Source organism: Peromyscus californicus, unplaced genomic scaffold, assembly GCF_007827085.1.
Source record: "Peromyscus californicus insignis strain IS unplaced genomic scaffold, ASM782708v3 Scaffold_7__1_contigs__length_154581171, whole genome shotgun sequence".
In the NCBI taxonomy this organism is placed as follows: domain Eukaryota; kingdom Metazoa; phylum Chordata; class Mammalia; order Rodentia; family Cricetidae; genus Peromyscus; species Peromyscus californicus.
In genome coordinates, this window is record NW_026294595.1 from 5,414,257 (window position 1) to 5,440,941 (window position 26,685).

A 26,685-nucleotide genomic window follows, 5' to 3' on the forward strand; every position below is an offset into this window, starting at 1 on the left:
GCGTTCTTAGCCTAATGATTCTGCTGTCGCCATGGTTGTGCGGCAGCAGGGTTGTGAATATGTCATCCGGCACCCGTGAATTTGGAAAGTGTGTCAAAACACAACTTCAATTAGTTTGCTCTAATTATGGCTCTGGAGAGTTTGTGACTACATCACTCCTCATTAAAAGCGAGATTTTCTTATATGGATTAATGTAATATACAAAGGAAAGTTTCAAAGTTCCTGACGCCATTTGCTCAGAGCGGGCCTGATGAATCCAGGGGTCTCCTGCTGTGACCGGACTTAGGTCTGATGGTGGGTGACTGTGGTGAGAGGCTATGTGGTGTTGGACTGTATGGAGTGGTTCCTTCCTTCTGTCCTGCTGAAGGGGCCACTGCAGAGGGAGGTAGGAGGCCCCCCAAAAGCGGGTGATGGAGCCCATTTGAATCATTAAGACATTTGCTCCCGTGGCCCAGTCTGTCACTGATCCTTCGCATCTCCATGGAGCTCAGAAGAGGCCTTTAGCCTGAGTGGGGGCTGAGAGTAGAGGTGTCTTGGAGGAGAGAGTCCTTACTTTGGGTTGTGTAATCACTTGGGTGGAATGTAATGAAAGGCCAACCAAAGCCTTTTTGTGGGAGCTGAGCATACAGTTCAGTCCATGAAGTGCTTGCCAGGCAAACATAAAGACCTGAGTTCAATACCAGAACCAACACGAAAAGCCAGGTGTGGTGGGTGCCCTGAGCACACTGCCAGAGACACAGCTGAGCAGCTTTGTGTCTGCCCACAGAGTCAGAATTTATTGAATAACAATAAACTCACAAGGTTGAATGGTTCTAAAGACAGAAATTTGTCATCAGCCTGCCTTCCGTGCGTGGTACCTTAGCCAAGGCACATCAGTTTTAGAGCCTATCCTGGATCTCACTCTGTAGACCAGGCTGGCCTCGAACTCACAGAGATCCGCCTGGCTCTGCCTCCCGAGTGCTGGGATTAAAGGTGTGCGCCACTGCCACCCGGCTCATTCCTCTCTTGGTTACTGATGTTCACTCTGACATCACACAACACACCATAAGCATGTCTTTGTATGTAGATGTGGTTTATAGAATGAATATAAGTCAGAAGTCAGGCTGAGAGTCCATGTTGATTAACTGATGATTAGACCAGTGCCAGAAGGAAGCTGCTGTAGGAACTGTTGGGTGATGAGTAACTTGGCTGTCTTGACCATTTTGAGCAAGTCCCAGCACTGCTCCAGGCCTCTGTTTCTCCTTCTCTAAGATGGGGTAATGGCACCTCCTTGCAGGCCTGGCTAGAGTTAAGTGGGGAATGTAGGTAGACCTGTTGCAGCTGAGGCTCCATAAGCACACAGCTCGCCACTTCCTGCTCGTCAGGGCCCATCTCGGAATTGAATCAGTGCAGGCCTGGTTCACAGCCTGGGATCTTTCTTTGGTTTCTTTCTATTGCACACAGTCTTAACTCCTCCTGCCTCCCTAGTCTCAGAACCAGGGCAGGACAGGGCAGCGCGCTCCTCCTCCTCCTCCTCCTGCAGAGCTGGCGTGCTCTCAGGCAGGGAGCAGCTGGGAAGGGGTTAAGATAGTAATTGTGTAAGTCTTCCAGGCTTTCTCCCAGTTCTGCGATAATTTGATGAAGAACTTCACCCTAATTAAATATTCAAATTAGGAATAAGTGTCAATATGGCTTCCCATTGCCTGGAACGATGATTAATTGTATTCAAAACTCCAGTGGCCGCCGTAATCTGAGCCGAACCATTGTACCTGATTATTTCTGTGCTGCATTTGCCATGTTTTTGTTTTAAGATTTAAACTAGTAATTGATTTGCCATATGCTGTCGAGCTGTGCACACTTTAAAGCTGCACAGTAGGAACTCGGGGCGCTGTGATTTCCTTAGTCTTCCTATAACAGCTTTTGTTTGTGGTTTTTTTTTAACTTGTCCAATGCATTATGCTTTGGTGGGGGCCGGGGGATGGCCCAGGAGGGAAGCTCACTGTGTAGTCAGGTTGGTAGGCTGGAGTCATATTGATCAAGGCAGATGGTGGCTCGGATGGAAGTGAGCGGCTCTGCACTGTGCTTTGCCGTCCCTCCGTGAGGTAGCGTGGTGTAACAGGGAGAGCATGGTTCCCATGGGAGCCCAGCCACTTTCTTTAACTATGTGACTTTGGGCAAGTTCCTTAACCCCTCTGAGCCACTTTGCCCCCACCTGTACCCTCCTAGCTTGTTTAGAGATGGCTGTGAGGCAGGTGGGACAGTGGTAACTGTCACGGTCTCAGGCGCTTGCAGGGACAAAGCCCCCAGCATTCTCCTCCTCCAGAAAGCCCTCTCCATGGTCTGAGTCAGTACCTATCTCCCACTTCTCCCTCTCAGACCCTGCACTGCCTGGATCTTGCCATGTGACATCTCTTGAGTTGTTGTTTTGACACATGAATAGCTATTTTGTGGCCTGAGCCTTTTCTCCCGTCCCAGCTAGGGCCGTGCAGGAGACCCTCAACAGGTGCTGGCTGTTGTCCCTGCCCTCATCGTTTTAAAACCAGAGCCTGCAACCTTATACTCCTTTAGTCTTCGGAATTTAGAGCTTTTTGCTTTGCAGTAGATTTGTGTCCGTGTTCCAGTTTGTGGTAGCAGGCGCCCACTGGGAGAATGTGCTGCACTCTGGCTTCTTAAACCGCTGCAGCAACTCGCACAGTGCTTACATTACAGCAGGCGTCCAGTTAGAGATGATTGGACAGGGCTGGTGAGATGGCCCAGGGGCTAGGGACACTTGCCACCAAGCTTGACAGCCTAACTATTCCTGGGTCCATGTTAGAAGAGAACTAGCTCCCACAGGTTGACCTCTGACCTCTACATACATGCACACCACAGCACACAGTCATATACACATACACATAAATATAAAAATAAACCTAAAAGAATAACCAGTTGGACAGAGTCTGTGGGCACTTGTTAGTGCAAACAGCCTGTGTGCACACGGATAACAGCCCTCTCTCCCTGGGTGGGGCCCTGCTCACTAGGGTAGTTAGGATTCGGTTTCTGTCTGGGTGTAGAAAGCATTTGAGGTAGGCTTACAGCACTCATTGCCTTCAGGGTGTGGAAATGTGTCACATCAGATTGGAGAAACAACAGCAGTGCATTCTCCTGGACGTGACCTTTGAGAGCAGCAAGAGAAGAAAAGTCACGGATGAGAGCGAGGCCGGACCTGTAGCTGCTGGAGCGCGTGCGCGCTGCCTTGCTCTTTCCAAGGAAGAGTGGCCTCTGGCTTCACTGGGACCCTTCCGAGCTCAGTCCCAGTGCAGGTGCTCAGAGGACCCGGAAGCAGGAGCCAGGCTGGGAGGTCCGAGAGAGGGGTCTGCGTGCTGGCCAGGTCCTTCCAGCTGAAGACAATCCATTTTAATTACCTTCAGGGTGAGTCCGCCCCTGAGCATATGGTCCTTAAGAAGCAAGGGTCCCCAGACTGTCAGCGAATGTGGGCACTGGCCAGGGACCTCTTTCTAACACTGTTGACCAGCTTGTAGCACGGATGCTCCAAAAGGTGCTGATTAAAATGCCAGCAGGTGCAGTGGAGGTCCCGTCCTGTGACTCCCACACCCTGCTCGCACCAGGTGTTTTATCAGAGCCTTTTTTTTTTTCATTAAATGGCATTCATTAAGCACGTCCTCACACCTGGTGCTGAAGCGATGCCTCGCAGCCGACTTTTTCCCAGTGGTGTTTTGTGTGAATAAAAGGGAATTTCATGTAGCCGTTTGCCACGCCCCCACTACTTTAACTCGATTACTGGTGTTTTTGCGTCCCTTCTTCCACTGTCCTCAACTCTCCTTCATGCACTGCCCAGGGTCACGTCCCACAGTCCCCCAGACGCATAGCATAGATGCTAAGACGTCTAGCCCTGTCACACTAGTGCTATGCTGGGCTGTCCCCTGTGCCGTCTCTTAGAGTCCTGCCCACAGCTTTGAGAGTCTGCCCTGGCTTTGCCATTGTTGGTTGAAAACACTAGCAATGAAAATCATGAGTGGGGTGGTGGGTGGGTGGGTGGGTGTGCGCTCCCTTCAGGGTTATTGTGATGACACAAGACTGGACACCCTGCAGGCCTGTTGACACTGCACCTATGTGCAGAAGTAGGTTGTCCCTCAGGGCTGGTTGTGACATGCTGTTTTGGAACTGCCTAGCAGCTGTGTTAACACACCCAGCTCACTCGTACCTTCTTGTTCTGCCCCCGTTAATGTCGGGAGGTCATCAAAGCTACCCCAGTTTGCTGCTCAAAGACTTGGTTCCTGCCAGCTGAGGTTCCACTCCACACATGGTCTCCCCAGTTCCTCACTCAACCCCTCCCAGCCCTAGCCCCCATTCCCACTGCTTTATGTCTGTGTAACTTTCTATGGTGGTCTTACAGTGTCTTCAGGTTTGCGTGCATCTTCACAGCCAGGGCAGAGTTGGCACCCAAATCAACATCCAGCAAACTGTGTCCACCTTCTTAGCCCAGTGGCTAAGGAACCCCCACCCCCACGCACACCTCTGCAGTCTGGGGCAACCTCAGCACCTGGCTCCTTAGCTGGTCAGGGATTGTGTACTGCCTTTCCAGATAGTTTCTGTGGATGCCAGCTAGCCATGTTTCTGTCTAAAGCACCCAGTTCCCATCGTTCTCACTGCCCTCACGTTCCCAGAGGGAGTGAATAATCCAGTGTTTTTACCCCATCTGCTTCTCATTCCTATGCTTGAGATCACCTGGAGCATTTGGTTTTCGTTGTTGTTTTGTTTTGTGTTTGGTTTTTTTTTTTTTTTTTTTTTTTTTTAGGTTTTTCGAGACAGGGTTTCTCTGTGCAGCTTTGCGCCTTTCCTGGATCTCGCTCATCTAGACCAGGCTGGTCTTGAACTCACAAAGATCCGCCTGCCTCTGCCTCCCAAGTGCTGGGATTAAAGGCGTGCGCCACCACCGCCCGGCTGTGTTTGGATTTTTGATCCAGGAGCTCACTATGTTACCAGGCTAGCCCTGAACTTCTGGCCCAAGTAATCTTCCTGCCTCAGCCTCCTTAGTAGCTGGGTTAGCAGCCACAGTTTTAATGCACTTCTTCCAGAGAAAGAGGAGGCAATGGTTTGCATCGTCTTCAGCTGGAAGAAGTGAAAAGGTTTTCATGACACCGCTTGTTATCTTCCAGACTTGGAGTCTCTGCCCTCCTCCTGTCACTCAGTGTGACAGGGAGAGTCTGAAGGCCCTGCTGCCTGCTCTGGAATTCCATGAGCCCCCTTGTCTTTGCTGCACAGGTCCTCACTCTTAGCAGGAGAGTGTTGTTGCTTTGTTGAAGTGGCAGTTGCATGTTGTAAGCTGTGTATACGTTTGAATGTGGATATGTGTGCACATGTGAGACCCTCACCAAAACCAAGGTCACAAGTGTGTCCCCCACAAGCCCTTTGTGCACCCCTGTAAAGCATCCCTCCTCCTCTGGGCAACCACTGGTCTGACTCTGTGGATTACATGCATTTTCTAGAATATTCTAGAAATGGTGTCATCTCATGCATATTCCCTTCTATCCTGTTTTACTCAACATAACTGCCCTGAGATTGATCCATTTTGCATATCGGTAGTCTATTCCTCTTTGATTGCTGAGTGACACCATAGTATGACAAGTCACCCAGCCCAGTCACCTGGAATTATACATCTGTTTTGATCTTAGTATTTTCACTATGGCAAATAAAGCCAGAGTACATTTGTGAACAAATCTTTGTGTCGACACACACTTTTTTTTTTTCTCCTCGGTAGGTTGTGTGAATAGGTGTAGCCAACTTTTAAAAACTAAAGTGAAAACCGCTTTCTGATGTGACTGTACTGCTACTCCTGCTAGTGCCCCCTGAAGGTTCTGGCTACCCATGTCCTTGCCAACAGTTGACAATATCCATCTCTTTCATACCAGCCGTTCTGAAGGTAGAGAGGGCTGTACTGTGCTGTGAACTTGCATGTCCCTCCTGACTCATGATTAGTAAGTCTTTTCATGGCAAATTTGCTATTTGTTTTTCCTTAGGGATGTGTCAGTTCCAATGCTGTGGTCATTCTATCCTGGGTTATCTTCTGTTAAGTTGTAAGTGAAGAGACTCTGCCCAGCCTGGTGAGCGTGTGGCTCCTGCAGGCCTTACCCCTCCCCCATTCCCTCTGCCTTGCTGAAATCCTTTAGATTACAGTCCTAAAGCTGCCACCAAGGCCTGTTTGGTCAATTTGGCCACTTTCTCCTCCTGAGGCTGACTACCAAGGTCCAGCAATCAAAAGCTCCCTTTGATTCACCTAATTAAATTAAAAGTAAACACCTCATCCTAACACAGGGTTTCCCCTTTCCCTTTACGAACCGCCATTTGCCTAAGGGCCATGCCTGTTCCTCTCTATCCAGTCCTCTGTCCCTCTGGACAGATGACCCTCCTCCTTTCCCTTCCCCCCTCCCCTTCTCCCTCATCCCCATCTCCTCTACCACTGCATCCTAGCCCCCCTAACAGAGACCTCCCCTTCTTCTCCCTTTAAGAATGACACCTGCAACATCATTTGCTGCTGTTTTTCTGCCAGAGTCAGGAAGCAGCCACTTTAACTTTTCTTCCCAGCTTAATAAAGGATCTCTCTGTGAAAACAGGTGTTTGGGTGTGGTTTGTGCCTAATCTGGAGTCTGGGAGGGAGTCCCCCGCTGTGTGGGAGTCCCCTTCAGTAAGTGTTCTGAATATGCCCCAAGGCAAAAGTCAGATTTGTGCCTATTTTCTCCAGGCCTAGCATTTGTTGTCATTTTAAAAATACTTGTTTTTATTATTTTGTGATTATGTGTATGATTATTTCTATGTGTGGTATGTACATGTAAGTGCAGGTGCCTGCAGAATCCAGAAGAGGGTATTGGGGCCCTTGGAGCTGGAGTTGTAGATGGTTATAAGCCATCTGATGTGGGTGCTCACAAGAGCATACTGTGTGTGCTCTTAACTGTTGAGCTAGCTGCCCAGCCCTCGGTTCAGTTTTTAGCTGCATGATTTCAAAGTCGGTTTATTGAATTTTTTATAGTTTGTGCTAGTATGGATTTTGTTTTCTTGTTTTGTTTTGTTTATGAAGCTGGCTTAGAATTGATTATATAACCCAGGCTGGCTTAGAGCTTATAGCGATCCTCCTGCCTCAGCCTCCTATGTGCTAGGATTATAGGTATAAGCTACCACACATGGCTTGGTTTATGCTTTTTAATGTCCCATTTAAGGAAAGTCAAATAGCTCAATATTGTGGTAAGTGTTATTACCTTGGACCCCACCCGGAATTTCAGGACCCCCTGGTCCCTGGAGTGCACATGGGAGTCCGCTGCCTCGGAAGGTGACAGAGCAAAGAGAGCTGTGCATGCCTGTACAGGGGACACGACATGACAACATCAGCCATGTCCGGCTGCACATTAGCTGCTGCCCACCCACCCCACCCCTCACCCCTACCCCCACCCCCGTCCCCGCTGCTGCCCTCGGCAGTTTGCAGAGACGATAGGGTCCGCTGCTGCCTAGCAGCGCCGTCCCCATTCCTTGTGACCACTGGGTCCACAAGATTGATGGTCACATTTTAAAAATTCACACAGACCTGGAATCAACACTAGAAAATACGGATTTAAATTAGCAAGGAAAAGGCAGAATCAAAGGAAATAAATTGTGCTGGCAACTACTGTCATGTAATAAAATGTCATCTGTAACTGAAGGGCTTTTGTACAGGGCTGTCTGAGGCTTAGTGGCCATGTTAATTGAATAAGGTGCCTCACACTGACTCGGGGGCAAGAATGAAATTTCCCTTAGCATCTATTTAGCTGGATCTGTTGTTGGCACAGCGTGATGCTCATCTGTTACAGAACGCCAGCCCCTCTGCACTGATGTAATGGCTCCAGAAGCAGCATCCAGCACCAGCCCTGCGGGTACAGCTTGTCTCCCCAGGGCAGGTCCCGAGGAAGGAAACCTGGGCAAAGGCTCTCTAGGGTTTGGAGACTGCACCGATGCCTTTCTGTCAACCAGATGGTGGACAGACTCAAGTAGCAGTGTTTACCTGACTCAAGTAGCAGTGTTGTTCACTGATGATCCCCAAGACTCCCGAGGGGAGGGCAGCTTGCCCCTTAGATTTCCTGGTCATTAGGGGTGTCTCCACAGCCACTGTGTCTGCCCATGGAGCCCACTCCTGTAATCCTGCTGTTTCTGTTACACAACGGCACCAGGTCACCTCCTGGAATATCTTGGTGGCGTTTGAAGCTGTGCAGCCTTTGACACAGCTGCTCAAGAGCTAAGCAAATGGACTGGCCCTGTGAAGCCCCGTCCCTCCCTTCCCTGCCACAGTGCAGTGCCATGATCTGAATTTGGCCAGTGCCTGGGGCCAGCAGGTTCCAGTTTCAATGTGGAAACTAGACTGGGTCCCCTCTTTTTCATGGGTGCCAGCTTGGTCCATCCAGCAGTCTCCTAAGATTTGTACAAAGACCTTGAACTGTTTGAGCACACAGTTGTCCCGGAGCTTCAACTGTCCCCCATTGTTTGATGTCATCGGCTTTCTAAGCCATGCCACAAGGAAAGTACTGACTGCTTATGTAAAGCTGTCCTTGAGTCAGAGGGGGCTGTATTTTCCAAACCATTAACCAGCAGCCCAGTCCTGAGGGTGAGAAGGAGGCAAGTGGGAAGCCTTGCTGGAAGAGTCCCAAAATTATCCCTAATTACAAGTCAAAATCAAATTTATTCATTCAGCAAGTCCTAGATAATTTTACAGGATCTCCCCTGAAGTGTGCAAGTGCAGCTTACAGGGCTTTGTTCTCAGCACTGGGGCTCTTGAGGGGAGAAGAAGTGATGGAGATCAAATTCTTCTCCACAGAGGGAGGGCTGTGCAGGAAGCAAGGGGGGAGCATCATTAGAAAAGAATTCATGGGAGGGGGCATCTCTTCACCGGTCGCCAAGGCAGGCATCTGTGAGGCGGCCTGGCCGGAGAAACCAGCCTCTGGGAAGCTGCAAAAAAGTATTCCTGGCAGAGAGAAATAGCAAGTGCAAGGCCTGAGCAGGTCTGAAGGGCAGAGGGATAGGGCACAAAAAGCTGAAGCTGGGATTGGCAAATGTGAGGGTGGGAGCTGGGCTAAGCTGGCAGGGCCTCACAGCCGGCGAGGTGCAATCTAAGGCAGGGGATAGTCCTGGTGGGTTGGCCCTGGCTCTACCCTCAGGCCCTCAGGAGCCAGGACGTTAGGATGGCGGCAGCTTAAGGAAGGAAGGTTGATGTGAGCTCACCTCTGAGGGTAGAGTCTGTCATGGTGACGAAGGTGTGGGGACAGCTGTGGCGGCGGCTGGTCACTGTGTCCATAGTCAGGAAGCACAGGTAAGCGCTGCCACACACTTTGTTTTCTCCTTGTTCAACCAAGGACCCCAGCCGGTGGCACAGTGCCACTCGTACTTGGGGTAAGCCTTCCCACCTCAACCTAATCTGGAAGCTGCCTTTCTGGCATGTCCAGAGACTTGTGTGCATCAAGATGGAAAATCCCATCTCCAGTCCCATCACGTTGACAAGATTAACCCTCATACCAAGTTAAAGGGTTCACTGTGAGTGGTACCTGCTCTGCTTACATAGCAACCTTTGTGTGCTGGGAGATGGCACATCCTTCGGAGGCCACCCAGCTCCAGAGTGCTAGCACTGAGATTGAATCCCACATCCAGTGAAGTCTGGAGGGCAGTGGCCTTGACCCACAGAGGCCAGGCCGCTAGCTGTCCATCTGTGTACAATGAGCTGTCACTTGGGGCTGCTGTGCTAGTGTGTGGCAGGGATCTTGGGTCTGTGGCATTGCTGGCTTCAGAAACATGGCCAGGACACTGCCATCCTGCCTGAATGACCTCTCTCCAAGTCCTAAGGCAGCATAGCTTTAAATAATAGTTGCCATTACCTCTAGAAGACATGGGGATCCGCTGTCTCTCATTCCCAAATTTCGTACTGGTTTTGCTGTGGAGGGGCCTGTTCCTCCTCCGTACGTTATCATCTGTGGAGAAGTTAGGCGTTGGACGTGAGGCTGGCACCCTGTGTCTGACACTAGGAACTGGAACTCCAGACTCAGCTCCTCTTACCTGAGCACTGGGGATCTCTCCTCAGCCCCAAGTCCCTGCTTCCTTCCTGAGAGAGGAGTGCGTGCAAACAATGTAGAAACTTGATTTCTGTTTAATACTTGTCTGCTGAGTGGCTCCTTCCTCAAAGATTTAGGCCTGCCTTTGTCCTCTCTTAGTTCCACATCCCATACCCCTCATGTCACCCCATGTACATGAACAGAAACTTTCCTTTCCCCTCGTATGTTCCTGGCCACTGTGGCTGCTGTGGCTGCCGTGGCTGCCACAGCCCCTGCCTTCTTCCTTCGCCCACCTGCCTCTCTCCATGGCAGAGAAGAATGGGACCCACAAGTCCACTTGGAAAACACCCTTCAGAGAAGTTTGATGAGTGAGCCAGCAGCAGTTGGTACCGCAGAAGGACTAAGAGGATTAAGTTCAACACTTGATTGGGTTGACAAGTAGTCAATAGTTGCTCTGAGATAGAAACTGTCCTAGCAAATGGTGCAAAGTTGAGATCTGGCCCTGCTGTTGAGTCCATCTCAGCCCTGAGAGAATGCATTCAGGTAGGCGGTGAGGCCTTGAGGGGTGAACAGGAATTCTGACGTGATCACTCCACCAGCATCTTTGCTTTGAGCAATAGCTGGGGATAGCCCGAGCATGGGTGACTGAGCTATTCCAAGCCAGCCCCTAGGCATCCCTCCAGGAAGTTAGTGGTGCTTGGTTGCCCACACCTGCTGGGCCCTGTACCCCATCACAATAGCTCTCCTTGCCAGTATTGACTGGAGGCAGCCATGAGCATGTTGAGTAGTGTGGCTCACTTCCACTCTCTGCTCACAGGCTCCTACCAGCTTTGTGGACTTATGGAAGGGGCTTTCCTGAGAACCTCCTGAGTCCTCTGGCCGAGGGGGCACAGGACACAGTGGCTCAAAGCAGGGTGCCATGCTCACTGCCAGAGGTTGCTAGTCTCCTCAGTTGACCTGATAGTAAAATCCTCGCCAGCTGTGGTGGGTGTGGAAGCCGCTGTTCTGAGCCTGGGTGTTTTGGTCATACTGATGCATTGTATGCCACACTGAGGCCTGGGCCAGGTTGCCTGGAAGAAAATGGCTGCTGATTCCTTGAGAGATGGAGGTCTACAGAAGCACCTGCCCTGGCCACTGCCGCTGCTGGTCAACCATGGATGACATCATGTGCTTTCTGAGTCCAGGGGCCACTGCACACTCCTGTAACCACCTTTCTCTCCTGTCTCTCTCAGGCACATCTCACTAACACTACCGGCTACCTTCCGAGGCAGAAACAACACCAGTACAGACTATGAGTACCAGCTCTCCAATCTGTATGCCATATCAGGTATGCGGGCCACTGGAGCAGGCCAGTGCGGAACTGTGCCTGTGGCCACTTTCTCCATGCTGATACGTCTCAGTCCCCTCACCCACCCCACCCCCCACCCCACCCCCTACCCCCGCCAGGCCTGTCTGTCCCTTCCCTGCAGGACCTGGCCTTCCCTTTCCTGTGTGTTGGAACTTAGAGAAAGGCCCAGTGCATGTCTGGCGGCTGACGATGGACCATGTGTGGGTGTTTGAGGCTGAGGGAAGGTCGGGGGATACTCACCACATACAGAGAGTGCCGGGCTGCCCTGTTCCTGCCTCTCCTCACCTCACACTTCTCAGAGCCTGCATGTGTCCAGCAGGGACACAGCCTCTTCCCCCTCACTCACCCAGTCTGTGCCTGTGGTTTCTGTGCTCAGCCTCGAAATGGATAGTGTTACTGTGGCAGGGACTTCACCAGGGAGGGGAAGTGGGACGGCCTCGCTGCAGAACCGAGATGCATGGGGTGTGAGGCCATACAGGTGACGCGCTAAGAACACAGGAAACCCACAAACGCCTCCTGTCGCTGGGGCCCCAGACAGAGGTGTCTGTCTGTCAAGGGAATGTGGTAAATGGTTGCCACTTACCAGCACACATCCTTAATGCTGAGTGACATTTCGAACATGGGAACATGACATTCATTCGTGTCCCATAATGAATCGGTTATTTAAAAGGTAATCTCCCTCTCTCTCTCCCTCTCCCTCTCTTTTCTTTCTAAAAACTGTAACTTCAGGTTACTAAATAGATGAACTCCAACAGTGGCATGATTCTTGTCAGTGTGCGTTTCTCTTGTTATGATCACTCCCTAATAGGTTTGGATGTGAAAGCAAAGGCAGGTTGTTTCATTTCTTGGCGTCACTCCTGCTGGGAGGGGGAGCCCCAAGTCTAGGCCCTGGCTGCACTCCAGGAGCAGGACGGGAGGGTGAGTGTGTGGGGAGCATGGCTTCTGCACCATGGCTGTTTTAGGGGCGTCATCAGGGAACTTAACAAGTGTGGGAAGATGGCCTGTTCTGTACAGAAGCTGACTATTTCCCACATGCTCAGTGGCAGAGTGGTTCGTAACAGGGCTGTGAAACCCAGGTCCACTCCTCTCAGACCATGCAAGGACCATGCCCTTGTGAAACCCAGGTCCACTCCCCTCAGACCATGCAAGGACGGTGCCCTCACACACTTCTTGTCTTTGGCAGCTTGCAAATCTTCTGACTTTGACACTGGGCCGCACCCACCATCCCTGTGTCCTTGTGGACTTCCCAACTGTTCATGCTTGCTCAGCAAATGGCCCACACGGCACATGCTCTGGTCTGGTAGGAATGTTCCCTCTGCCTCTGGCCCACTGGTTCTTCAGTGCAGCTTTGATGAAGTGTTGACTGGGCTCATCTCAGCTGCTGGTTTAGTAAGGTAACAGCCTCGGGACACAGGGAAATGTCAGAAACGCCTAGTCCCATTTATGTAAATGACAATCTGGGATTTTCTCTCCAGAGGTAGTTGAGGCTTCAGCCCAGGCCACAGAGCTCAAGTCTCCCTGGCAGCTGTAGGCACCAGATCTCTCTGCCAGGAGCAGGCTTTCACAGTGCCACCAGAAGTACCCTGCAGGCCCTGGGGGCTCCACAAGGCCTGCAGGCTCACCATGGTACCTGGGCAGGGGTCTGGGAAGTTCATCTGCCTCCTTCCATCCTCCCATACTGGCTGCCTGCTTCTGTCTTGTTTGACTCAAGGGCACAGAGACCCCAACATAAATACTATCTGGTACCAAGTGACACACATCTCAGTTTGGCATAAAGAAAGTGTTTCCAGAGGTTTAATCCAAAAACAGTTAAGGTGCCATGTGCCCCAATCGGCTTAGCCCAGTTCTGACTCCCCACAGTAGGAGTTCAGCAAATCATGACACGAATCACCAGACTATCTCCTCCCAGCCGCCAGCACTGATGCAAACTTCTGGCATGCTCTCTGTGGTTCCTGAAGATATCGATAGTCATTTGTGTAACTTACAGCCCTGTGCTGAGATAAGGAGATATCAAAACACTGTAACTAGAAATGTAAAAAGGCAGTCCTGTTGGATAGGTGTGGGGACACTTACTTTCCAGTGTTTGTTCAGTGGCATTTAGTGGTACGGATCCCTCTTCCCTGGGCCAGGACAGTCTCCTCCCACCCTGATGCCTACACAGAGAGCCTTAGCTCAGAGCTTCTGTGGCGGCAGCAGAGACCATCCAGGATGCTGCCAGGCGGGCAGAGAAGTACTAAGCCAGCATCTGCTCTGCCCAGAAACCATGTGAGAACCCTTCAGTGTGTAATCACATGATCTGCCACCTGAATGCTAGGCCACCTGCTCCAGCCAGCCTGTCCCCTGCCTGTTCCCGGCCCTTCCCTTTCATACCCACCCAGTGGTTTTCGGTGCTCAGTACTCACCAGGCAGCTTGGCCATGATCTACTCAGTCCAGAGGATTATTTCTTGCTCATGGAAGAGAATGAGGAACTTTGGCTCAGTGCTAAAATTCTAAACTATTTTTATCCCTTGTGCCCCTTGAACCCCTCCCCCCAAAACAAGCTGTGGAGCGGTTCTTTGGCCCTCACCCTCCTCTCCTGGGACTGCCTTCTAAAAAGTTCTTACAGATGTGCATTCTCACCTATCAGAAGAGGGGAGTGCCTCATCCCACCAGGATGAGGAGGACTGTTGCTTTTAAAAGTAATACTGTAAAGCAGGCAGAGAAGGTGTGGGGGGGTGTCTCTCGCATGTCCAGTACAAGGATGCCCTACAAACTGTCTGTCCAGTGGCCTGGCTTTTAAAGCTAGCCATAAATAAAGTACACAGAATGTTGCCAAGTAAGAAAAAAAAAAAAAAAACACGGCAGCTGAATTTTCAATGAGATCTCATTTTTAAGGTATAAATTCTAGAAAGATCCACACCGACATGTTTAGGGTATTTTCCTCTGACTGTGGGCGAGCAGTTGCCTATGCCCCTCTCACTGTCCCTCTCACGCGGTCCTTTCCTGAGTGAGCTCCATAGACATATGAACATCTGTCGGCATGCGCCTTTGGGATCTGAGCCCTTTGAGGCGCCTCCTGGCCTCAGCATCACAAGTGGATCTGACAAGATCTTCCACAACCAACCCTATAGACTTCCCTCGCTAACATTTTTCTTTTTGAGTATGTCTTATTTTTAAGCTACTTTTAAAAAGGTCGGTTTCTTTTTATTTTATGTCTATGAATGTTGTCTGCATGTTTGTACATGCACTGTGTGCTGCCTAATGCCCACGGAGGCCAGAAGAGGGCACCAGATCCCCTGGACTGGAGTTGTAGATGATTATGAGCCACCCCATGGGTCCTGGGAATTGAACCCAGGTCCTCTGGAAGAAGAACCAGGGCTAATAGCCACTGAGCCATCTCTCAAGCCCAGCATCTCTTATTAATTAAAAGTTTTCTATTTTGGCATTTTATCCCTGTCAGCAGTAGCAAGGACAGAGAGGCACAGCTGCACTCTGTTGCCTGAAGTGTCTAAGTTCTTTTAGGAACCTGGACTCCAGTAAAACAGGACACTGTTGGATTTGATACTAAAAGGGATTTCAGGATGAGCCAGCATGAATCAGGGTTGTACTTTTATTAAACTAGAGAAACACCTGTGGGAAAAATAAGGCACACTCAGAGCATGGGCCTCAACTCAACATCAGCCGTGTGTACTGTTTCAGTGGCTCTTGGGTTAACCTCAGAGGGTTCTTAAGAAACCACCCCCTCCCTTTTTGATAACTAAGATTGTTTGTGGACTCTGAATGTTCCTTGGATAAAACTCAGATCCTCCACAGGGTTTAGGACGTGCACTAAAGGGGGTTTACTGTAAGGGGGTTTCTGGTGAGACTCCTAGAAGACTGTAGGTTTAGGGGAAGTGTGTTGGGATCTTCAGTGCCCAGCTGGTGAGAGCCCCTAGGTAGAGCCCCAAATACATACAACAGAATCAGCACACATGTGAGAACACGATAGGGTATGGGGAATAGGATGGGGTGCTGGGTGCAGCTGGCTGGCTCTCTGGCAGTGAGTTCTGGATTTGACTCTCAGTCTCTGGTGGGGAGGTGCTAAGTGTCCTTCTTCCTGATCACAGAGAATAACCCTTCCTCCCAGGACAACTCCAGGTATGCTCTCCTGAAAGCTGAATGAAATGACAGAGTGACTCTGCATGTGCGTGTCACGCTGCAGCCAGCCTTGTCTCCTCAGTTCTGCCATCTGTAAGATGCCCCAGGTGGATAATAATCCCCCAGATACAGACTGAAAGGAGCAGGTCCATCAGGCAACTTTGTGCATGGATGAGAGAATTATAAATATTTCCATTGGGGGGTGTTTCATAGCACCCTCCCCAACTTTCTGTGCCAATAATGGTGTTTGATGAGAACAGTTCATACGGCCCTGGGGAAAGATATCCATTCTCAGTTGAAATGACCCACACCACTTGAGACCTTTGTGAGATGCATGTTAGGGCAATGGGTACTCCTCCCAGCCCCCTGCCTGTAAGTGGAATACTATGCCAGGTGTCTACCAGGAAAGGCACATCTGTACCAGAGGACTCCCGTGAGGAGGGACTTAGCCAAGGGGACTTGATGTCACTTTCCTAATCCAGGGTGCTTCTTCAGTTCTGTGGCAGATGTGCTTAATGAACAAGCCCCAAAGCAGTGGAAGCTGGGCCGCCCAGGCCTTTGTTGGCTACAGTTACAAGCTTTGCAAAATTGCCTCTTAAATTTTTTTTTAAATTAAAATATAATTACATTGTTTCCCCCTTCCCTCCCCTCCCTCCAATTGCCTTTTAAACCCCAGAAAACTAGGTTTTTTGTTTTTTAATAAACGCTAACATTGGAGTTTAAGGTAGTAAAATTACGCAAATACGAGTGAAAGCTGGCAAGTGAGGAAATCCAAACTTCCCAACACACAGGTCCCGAGGAAGCACCACAGTACAGAAACACCAGGGCTAGTGCCCAGCAGAGGTGGGGACTCATCCTTGTCCACCACCCAGGCAGGTGGCCCCACCGACAGCATCACTGGCCATACACCAAAGTGAAAGGCACACCCAGATCTGCCCTGGCTCCCCACTCCCCAATGTTAGGTTTCCCCCACCACCACCCCGACTTCTCTTGATTACTAGAAAAACTGTCTTCTTGACCTCTATGGCTACTCTCTTAAAAACCACTTCCTTTCAAGACGCTTGATACCAAGGAGGGCTGAAGGTGCTTGGGGCAAAGTCCATCCTCTTGTCAGGGCAGAAAAGAAGACAATTTTATCTGAAACACAGATCTGTGCATGAGCTGTGGAACTCTGACGTGGACTGCAAAGGCACGAAGCAATTAAAAATAATTAATGATTTCTGAGGATCAGCCTTTCTCCATGCAGTTTTAATCCAGTTCTCATTTAAATGGGAAGATGGACATTTAATTATCAGTATTATGAAACTCGTGATTTATACATTTCATCCAATGGGATAAAATTTCTGCCAGCAGCTCTTCATCTTGTGGTGAAGAGTCTTGGGGGTGGGGTGCTTCATGGCAGAGAGTCTGTGTGTCTCGAGGGCTACTTGTTTAAAACCTCACCGCCACACAAGCAGAAGAACACTTCATCCCAAACATGGTTCCTTTCATTTGGAGTGATTAGTCCTCTCTCTCTCTCTCTCCCTCTCTCTCTAAGTGGGGAGAGGGGGTAAAAAATAAAACTGGATGTGATTGCTCATACCTGTAATCTTAGCACTTAGGAGGTTATGCATGAGGATTGCTGTGAGCTCTGGGCCAGTCTGAGCTATAGAGTGAGGCTGTATTGCCCAAACAAAACATTGAAAGTAAGTCTCGTGTCTTAGTGAAGCTTTGCAGGGTTGGGATGAGAGATCTGAGGCTCAGACAGCAGGGCAGACCTGTGTGGTATGCTGACCCTGGCCACTGGTGCAAAGGGGTGAGGTCTTGGGTAACAGGATTTGCCCGTGAGTCCACTTGTGCATATGCTCTGGGTCTCCTTTTAGCTCATGCATGGGTTGAGTGGGTCACCAATGATCGCCACCAAGGGAAAGAACCTTGCCTATTGTGGGAGCACATGAGGGACACTGCCTGTGCAGTCCCAGTGTCCCTACGGCCTTCGTCTTTGGTGGACATGCCCGCATGGCCTGGGTGATGTTGTGTTTCTGATCTCTGCTTCCCTTTATCCTCTATTGGGGTGCTCAGAGACACCCAGAATGAGTTAGAAAGGGGTTAGGTGAATTCCTGGGTATGCAGCAAAGGTCTCGGCAGAGAATGGCAACTCGACACAGCCACAGAGTGCAGCATGTGGGGAAAGTCCCTGACGCAGTGAGAAGCGTGACCGACGGCAGCTCTTGGGTCAAGAGGAAGTAAGTGGTGGCAGAGTGGGAGGATCTTTTGTCACCACCACCTGTGCTGGCCATGGCTCACCTTGTCTGCCCGTCTGCCCCAGCCCCGACTGACAATGAAATTGAATCTAAAGAAAAATATAATAAGGAAAAGAAGAGCTGAGCAGAAGCGGATGGGGACTTGATCACCCAGTGTATTTGCACATCCTGCTGTAAAGGGGTGGTTGACAGGTGGCCGGGCTCGCTCTGTACACAACCATGTGTGTGCTGTCAGGCGCACGCACGCTGCCTTGTTTCGATTGATGAATTGCCTGCTTTCTTGATTAAACCTTCCGTCACTTAAGAAACAAAAAGCCTGTGTTTAGATGGCAGAGTGGGACATGTCAAAAAAATCTGTCTCCTTTACCTTTGTGCAGATGTGGGCACAGACTGTAACATGTATTATTAAAATGAATGTGGCATTTACTGTGCATTATTCCTTCCCTGGGAGAAAGGACTGTAAATTATATGCTAATAATAAGCTTTAACCCTTTCGAAATGCAAAAAGATTTAAGAGTGCAAATACTCACAGAGGCCTGGCTAATTGGATGTGCTTTTGTACATTCACCATGGTCGCCATGTCACGGGAGTTAATGAACACTACGCACAGGCACATTCACGGGGCACTCAGAGCTCAAGCCTTCTGGAGCTTTGCGACTGCTAGCGTTTCCACAGCACTCCACAGAGGGACTGAGCCCGACACCCCTGCCCATGGCTGGCCAGTGCCCTGTGACCCCTCAGCACTGAGTGTTGGTCCAGTGTGCCCTGTGACCCCTCAGCACTGAGTGTTGGTATGGCCCTTCTTCGTTTTCTGCATCCCCACTTCACAAAGCTTGTGGTCCAGCCCAAGCAGGTGCCTGGACATGCTGAGCGCCCCCACAGCTCTCCTGCTTGACCAGGCCTTTTCTAACCCTCACTTCTAGCTGCCCAGGTGGGAAATGCTTCCTCCAAGCACAGCTTGGGCCCTTCATTCCTCTCAAGTCAAACCGACATGTCTCCCCATATCCCGGGGCATTAGTGCCTGCATCGTCCAGACCTCACCTGCCTGGATGACCGCCACCTGACACGTGGTGCCTGCATCCTGCCAGCCCGGGCCACTCTCTCGGAACTTGCCTTTGTCTCTGCTTTTGCACCAGGTACAACAGCAGTTGAGCCCACCTCACCTTTCCCGAACTATCTTCAAAGACCTATTGTCAAGCTGCTCTCAAAGCCTTTAATCCCCTCCAGTCTGCTGCCATCCTCCTGGCTCGCCCCATGCTGCCTGTGCTGGGCGTCTTCAGCAGACAGACGCCTGTTCAGAAGCCTGGAGGTGGCCTTCTCCACTTTCTAAGCCAGGAAGATAGAAGTAAACGACGTCCGCAGGAGGAGCGAGGCTGCTCACCCTCCGTTGGTTATCAGCCTCCCAGGGCTGGGGCAGACCCCGGGCTCCTGTGATCAGCAGGAGGCCTGTTGACAAACAAACCATCATGTCGCTGATGGGACACATGTTCAGAGTCTTGATACATGCTACCCAGCTTTCAGAGAGAGAGCTGCTTGGAGCAGCCTCCCAGGCTGTACACTGAACAACATACATCAAGCGTCCCCTGGAGCCTTGAATCATGATAGTTCAGGCGGGTGTCACAATGCTGTAGTTATTCTCACAGCTGAGAAATACAAGAACTGTCCAGCCCCACCCCACCCCATTGCAGAGAGGATTCAGGGCTTGATATAAAAGCAGTTTGCAAGGCAGAAAGCTGTGTAGGATGTGGGTGCTGTCCATACTTCCTTTCTCTGCAGGGCATGATCTGTGGAGGAGCCAAAGATGACTTGGGACACGCTGGCACGTGCCTAGCATGGCCTTCACTGTAGCCTGCTTCTCCCTTACAGAGATCTGATGGATATGTTCTCTTCTGAGAAAATATGTCCTCCCCCACCCCAATCCAGAAAATCAGGCAGTAAAGGCTCTCTGCCACAGTTGAGCCAGCACCTCTGGAAGCCAGGATGCCGACACGCATCATCACTTAGAAGTGGGCTGTTTTCCGTGGCAGACAGCCCACAGGCCCTTTCGGGGAGGTGACGGGATGACGGCTCAGGGGCAGGAAGGAGGGAAGTGCCAGGCAGGCAGAGCTTGCCAGCGTCTATAAAATCTTCCTGTATGTGCCTTCGGTGTCTGCAGGAAAAATGCTTGATGGGGGCTGATGGCTGCCCAGGCCTGTGTGCACGCCTGCACTCTGCAGGTGGGGAGCACCAAGACGCATTCCAGTTCCGTCATTGTGGAAAATAAAAATATTATGAGGTGGCAGGTACTTCAGAGCTCTTAAGAAGGTAGCCGCCTCCCACTGCGTCCTCAGTCTGTGTTTGGTTTGAAAGCCTGGTGGAACATGGGCAGCAATGCCTTAAATCCAAAGGTGAGGCAGACAAGGGGCCTTGGCTGGACCTTGGTGGAGACTCATAGAGCAGCTGCAGGTTGAGTTCCCTTCCAGGGATCTGAGGAGCACCAGGTCTGGATGGAAGCCCGTCCATCTCCCACATCAGTTTGGCAAAAACAGCTGAGTTGTCTGAGACAGGTGTGGTCACACCCGCCAGGGCCATAGGTACCATGGATACGTGCAACTCAAGGTGGTCTAAGATACTGCCTACTGCTTTGCATCTACAGCCCTTAGATGTCATGGGCACTCTGTCCAGACACCACCCTGACAGAGAAGGGCTGGTCTGGGAACTCCCTCTTCCCCAGATGTTTACCTTCTCTGTCTGGCAGAGAACACCATTGCAGACCTGGCCCAAAACATTCTAGTAACCAAGGACGTGTACTTAACCCCGGCTCTTCTGCTCTCGACTCCCCTGCCGGGGTCTGCTCTAGACGCTGCTGTCTGGAAAGGGTTGTGTATCAGGTTTACCCTCTGTTCCCCTCAGCTTCTCTCTTGGTAATAAGCCATCAGCTGAGAAGAGAGAGGGTGTGATTAAGGTAACTTCTTTCATTTAAATGCGTTTAGGGAGCTGAAGTTGGTGTTACTTTATTAAAATGGATTGAGTTAATTGAAATAATGTATCTAATAATACCCACCCTCCCCAGTATGTGTGCAGGGCTCCGGTGTGCACTTTTTTGTGCACTTTGCCACTAATTTAAAATGTATGTCCTTCCCAAGACAGCCCTTCCTAGGTGGCAGGAGGAGTTTGGAGGGAGGGACCTGCCGGGAGTTGTACCCAGGGCTGAGATTTGAATTCAGTTTGGACAGCAGGCCCTGAGGCCGTGACTCTTGTTCAGTCCGGACTGCTGGGTGTTCCTTTCCCTTTGTCCAACTGAAGGGTGAAAGTGTACAAACCCAGAATGATTCAGGCAGGTATCAGGCTGGGCCTCAGTCTGTCTGAAATCACGAGTAGCCGCATCCTCTGGGGCCCAGTTGGAGAGAGGCCTTGGACATATTGTTGATAGGATCTCCAAGTCCCAAGGGCATCAGGAATGATGGGCTCTGTGGGCAGAACCATGATTAGGGGGCCCAGGGCTGCTTGGTTTGAAGTGACCTTGGGCAAGGGGTGAGTTCGTCCTCTGCCTTTGCTTCCCTCTCTGTGGAGGGGAATGTGGGTGGGTTTGGGTGAGGATTGGATCCATCCACAGGAGTGTTGCTGTACCACAGCACTCTAAGCCCCTCCCAGCCCTTCTCAGGCCCTGTCCAGGACAGGTAAGGAGTATAGGAAGCATCTTCAACACCCCTTATCAGTAGGTGGGGCTAGACTGACTGTGCTGTGTAAGTCTCTGTCTAGAGATCTCTGGGTACCAGTGTCCCCTTGTGAGTCTGTGAACCTTCAAGTGCTGGTGGGTAGCCCCAAGCCCACCATGTCACATGCTGGGATTGAACCCTCAACATTCCTCTCCCTATTGTGAGCTTTACTGTTCCTTGAGTTCCTACTTCTGTCCACCAGCAGGAGTCCCATCTGAACTGGTGACCACCTCAGTGTCACCTGCCTCTCCTTCCTCAAAGTTCATTCTCTAGCTCAGGCCTCCAGAGGGCCATCCTTCACTGAAGTCAGAGCCAGGAATAGTGGACAGCTGCCAATGCTATGCTCCAGCCACCTCTGGAGAATCCCCAGCCTAGGACCCATGATCCACCAGCCCACTCCCTTCACCTCACACATCCCTCTTTCTGCACCCACCTGCCTCAAGGATGTGAGGCTCAGGCTGGCGCCTTAAGATTTACCAGGCAATGGCATAGGCATCAGCAGGACCAGGTGCGGGTAATAAGCTCAGAAGCCGCCTAGTGTCTCACACCAGGGTCCTTCCTTCTCTGGGGACATATGCATCTAGCTTCTGACAGCTGCACAGAGGAGCTCCCAGCCCACTTCAGAACAGCAAGCTGCTGCCGCCAGAGCACCTGAGTCTCCCCAGCCCCTGGCTCAGCTCAGCTTTCCTTCAGCGCTGCTCTGCATGTCCCCTGCGGTTCTTCCTTCCTCTTGGTTACAGTCAGCGATGATCCTAAGCCCCCTTGTTATTTATTTCAAACAAACAAACAAATACATAAGTAAAGCACCTTCTGTCCTCCAGCCTGGGGTTGGGATGGAATTACTTATCACATGTCACAGAGAATGAGACTCTTCCAACTAAGATTTGTCTGACCATCGTCTCTGAGACAGTGAATGATGCTGAACTCGCCTCCAAGGTGAGATCCTTTGTTGGCGAGCACTTTCTCACGCCTGGCATGCTTTACAGCATGAGCAATCTCTTGATCCACTGGCGAGGCGACATCCATAATCTTGAATGAGAGAGTAAAGCTTGCCTTGTTGGCCCTACACATCGCTTCTGTTGACACCCGTAGGCATCCTTAATTGCTCACTACCTAGAGGCAATAAACACGCTGGGCTTTTATGTTCGTTCCCTTGTGTGTTTACTTGAAATATATCCAGTGCCAGCAGAACTCTGTCCTTAGAGAAGGCTCTTTGTCTTGAGAGTCACCTGGTCCCCAACTCTTGCTGTTTCTGCAGAAGGTGTTGGCACCTTTGTAGGCTCAGGGCAGGTGTCTTCTTAGGCCAGTGAACTTCTTGGTTGATTTTGGTTCTTGCAAAACTTTGGCCTTGTGCTTGATTGCCCAGTTCTAAGGAAGGAGCCCAACCTTTGGCTAACAAGTCTTGTTCAGGGCCATTTAGGGCTGGGAAGATGTTCCGTCAGTAGAGGGTTTGTGTGAGGACTTGAGACCAACTCCCAGCAACCACGGGGGAAAAAAAAAACAAAAAACTAAGAGTGCCGGGGAGTCGGAGACAAGGTTCCCTGGAGCTCATGGCAAGCAGCCTAGCTTAGCAGAGGGCTCCAGGCCAGTGAGAGACTGAAGTGGACAGCCTTCCTGAGTAATGACACCTGAGGCTGACCTCTGTCCTCCATCCTCCACACACATGTATACACACACACACACACACACACACACTTGTCTTCACAGCCAAAGTTCAGCTAGGAGAGCAAAACAAAGACATCTCATTTCCCAGCATGCTGAGCACCTAGCCCCAGACCAGGTACACAGGAGGTACTCAGTATTTGTGGTCTTATTCCTGAGAGGAACTGGTCTTAAAGCCATTCCTGCCTGATGCTGCCCTGTCCAGACGTGTGACTAGAGATGAGTTATGTAACATCGCCATTCCCTTTTCTCTTTCATAAGTTTGAATCACATTTTTCTCTTCTGGCATTTATCAGATTAGAAATAACATCCACAGAGGGCATTCCAGAAATGGTAGCTGGGGGGGTACCTTGCACCTGCCCAGAAGTCCTGCTCTCACTCAGCCTGCTGTTCAGCTCCCCCCTGGTGTCCTGAGTGCACACCCACCCTCCTGCCTCTGACTACCTGCCTGAGACTCTAGTTTACTGGGTAAAGATGTTTTAAGGTTTCAAGGTTTTGGGTTTGGGGCCTGCTCAGCTTATCTGAGATAGAATCTTATGTGTGCTCAGGAAGTTCCTGTGTCAACTTCCTCCAGTGTCCAGGCAGGAAGTCATGGTCACTGTCACAGGTAAGGCAACGGAGGCTGAGATGGCTCATTTCTTCAGGCTACTTTTTTTTTTTAAGATATTGTAGCTTTTATTTTGATTTAATGAGGACAGACATTTTAATCAGAGGTTAGTCATTTATTGTTGCAAACTATTGTTTTGACTCATCATTTTTGCAGATAATTAAATGGTTGAGTTGGCACAGTGTGTCTACTTTATTAAAACAAGTAATTTGGGGGGGGGAAGAGATGCTATTTTTTGGATCACTGCACAAGAATTGCTTTTATCTTCATCTCTGAACACGGTTTTCGGCTATTGGGCAGAAAGCTCTTGTGTTCTTTCTGGCCTAGAGGGGACTGGCCTTGCCAGATTGGATGTGGCCACTCTGCCCTTTGAAACAAGAGCTGCGGTATAAATCCTACCTCTTACCTTCTCAGAAGACTTGGGTTTTAATTGGATTGGGGGAAAGAGTCTACAAATTATGAACTTTGCTGAGCAGCAGTTCTTAATTGTAGCCCTGGCGGTGGGTGGAGTTGAAAAGTCAATTACTGCTGGCCCTATTACAATTTACACACTAGGATTTGAGGAAGTCTGTCACTTAGTACAGAAATGAAAAGGTTAGCGGTCCAGCTGGTGTGCTCTCTGCCCCTCCATTTGTAAGTGCGTTCGCTACACGTATTTGTATGTTTGCAACTTGTAGCTGTGGGCTCCATCGCCCGCTGGATTCCTTACCAGGACTACCCTTGAAGACTGGTCCTTGAGAGCCACTCAGAACAGTTTTGCACACAGCCTTTCACCTGGCCGTCCAGTCCACTTGTAGGCACTGAGGCCAGCTGGTGCCAAAGAGCTCCCAGATCACTCCACTCAAGGGCTGTGAACTAGTCAGGGAACGGCCCTTTGGGGTCCATTTTTAAAGAACAAATTGCTCACAACATTTGCTTTCTTTGATTTTTTTTCCCTCATATTTGTGTCCTGAATCAGTTAATTCACTCATTAAAAGGATTTATTTTGGGTGTACCAATTAAAACTTTGGAGGCTAATTTTTTGCTGAGCAGTGCAGACCTCTGAAAGCACAATTTATAACGGCTTCTACCCTTTTCCACAGAGAGCTGCCTGCAAGGACTGTAACCCCTGTGCTGAGGGAAGTACAGAATTGCTGTTCTTTGTCCTCAGCTCAGGCTGCTGCCTGTGCTGGTGTCTCAGCCCAGCCCACCCATTGTTTTAAGGTGCCGCCACCAAGGCTGCAGAGTCCAGCCCAGCCCAGGAGTGCTCGCTCTGTTTGTTTGCTTGTGGAAAGCCTATAGTTAATTTTTTTAATAGGAAGCTGCTGTGTAGTTTGGATATTTAAACAGTTATTAACCGAATGACAATTAACAGATTGCATAGACAGATTTTCTTTTGAAAACCTCTGAAATTGAGTACAGTTTGCAAAACTATCACGGCATAGTAATGACAATGAATTTTGATTTCCCGGAACTGATATTAGACTCTTTATTAAACTATGTGCATCTGCTTTTAATTTACTCCAAATAATTGGAAAATGCAATGAAGCTTTCCAATTAAAGCATGGCTTTATGCTGTTTAATAATACCCCATAATATTATAGCTTATGAAGTGACAGGTGAGTTGGTGTATGAATAAAACATAAAGGCAGCAATAAGGGGCAGAAAACCAGAGACAGTTGTGGGGATTTTAAATGCTGGATGTAATTTGCATATATTAATCTCTTCTTTTCAGCCTTATCAGGCGTTCTTCAGTATTTGAAGTTAAAATAGCGTTGACAGGCGGGAGTACGCTTAGTTTTTTCAAGGATTTATTACTTGTATAATTTCTGATCTTTAATAAGCAGATATGACTGATCCTCATACTTCTATAGAAATCGGTTAATTGTTCCAGATGGCGTGTACTGATTATGCAAAATTACTTTTCACACCGTTTTTTTTTTTGTGATGGAGTTTGGAGTAAAATTAAATTTTTTATAGCCTTCTTATCATGCTGTTTTACAGTGGTTTTTCCACAGAAGTTGAATTTAATCTACTATATTACATTGACCAGCACAGTTATTCTAATGTAGCGTTTTGTGATTTGACAAAGAATAATAGAACACATTGCTCATTGTTCCTCACTGTGTCCCTAATAAAAAGGAGCTCCTGTACACGGAGCGTGGCTGTTGTTTATGAAGAATGCCCTCGTTTGCACTGTTAAAAATGCAAAATTGTGTTATGGAGTAGTTCCTTTTTAGGAGAGGCTATCTGGAGAGAGGGACTAGAGATGGGCTTGCTGCTTTCCAGTTCACATGCAGGGGAGGAGTCTTCTTTTAATGACTGCTGTATTTGAATTGTGTTACTTTCTTCTTTTGAGGGTGGGGGGAGCCTGCATAATCTCATTCTATTAAGAGAAATGTCGTGGGTTGACTGGTCTTGATTTGCATAATCCCAGAAGCCTTCCATAATTGAATAGCTTGCATAAAAGGTGGTCACATTTGGTACAGGGCATCAGGAGCGATTTAGTTCTCACATCTTCCAAGGTGTCAGTTTATTGCCAGGCATCTGAGCTGGTAGCAGGTCTGAGTCATCCTTGCTCCCAGTGATACTCATGACAGCCAGTCCTGGCCAGTATCCCCACCTTGAGGTCTGCTGCCAGCAGGGTCTGAGACACCTCGCAGACTCAGCCTCGAGGGCCCTATCCTCAAGTCACTGCCTTGATTCAAGAGTCATGCAGGAGGGGGTAGCCAGTTTTCTCTTGCATTAAAATTCCCCATTTTGATTGGGGCTGGGTTTGGGTGTGGCTTAGTGGCAGAGCACTTGTCTAGCATGCCTGACACCCTAGGCTCCATCCCCAGAACTTTGAAAAAGAAGAAATCTTGTTAAGCTATGTAGTATTTTAAATACAGTATAGATAACGTGAATTTTGACTTGTCTTCCAAAGAGACCCCCGTGGCTCCCTTTTGTGACCCACAGCTCCTTGTGAGGCCAGCACCCCAGCCACTCTGC

The 26,685-nt window shown here is 49.7% G+C and overlaps 1 protein-coding gene across 1 annotated transcript in view; it reads left to right on the forward strand.

Annotated features, from left to right (window-relative positions):
- Positions 1-26,685, forward strand: part of Mvb12b (multivesicular body subunit 12B) — a 163,492-nt gene that overhangs the window by 77,868 nt on the left and 58,939 nt on the right. The window contains exon 7 of the mRNA XM_052725728.1: positions 11,273-11,367. Coding sequence (XP_052581688.1) covers positions 11,273-11,367 — 95 coding nt within the window. The remainder of the gene's footprint in view (positions 1-11,272; positions 11,368-26,685) is intronic.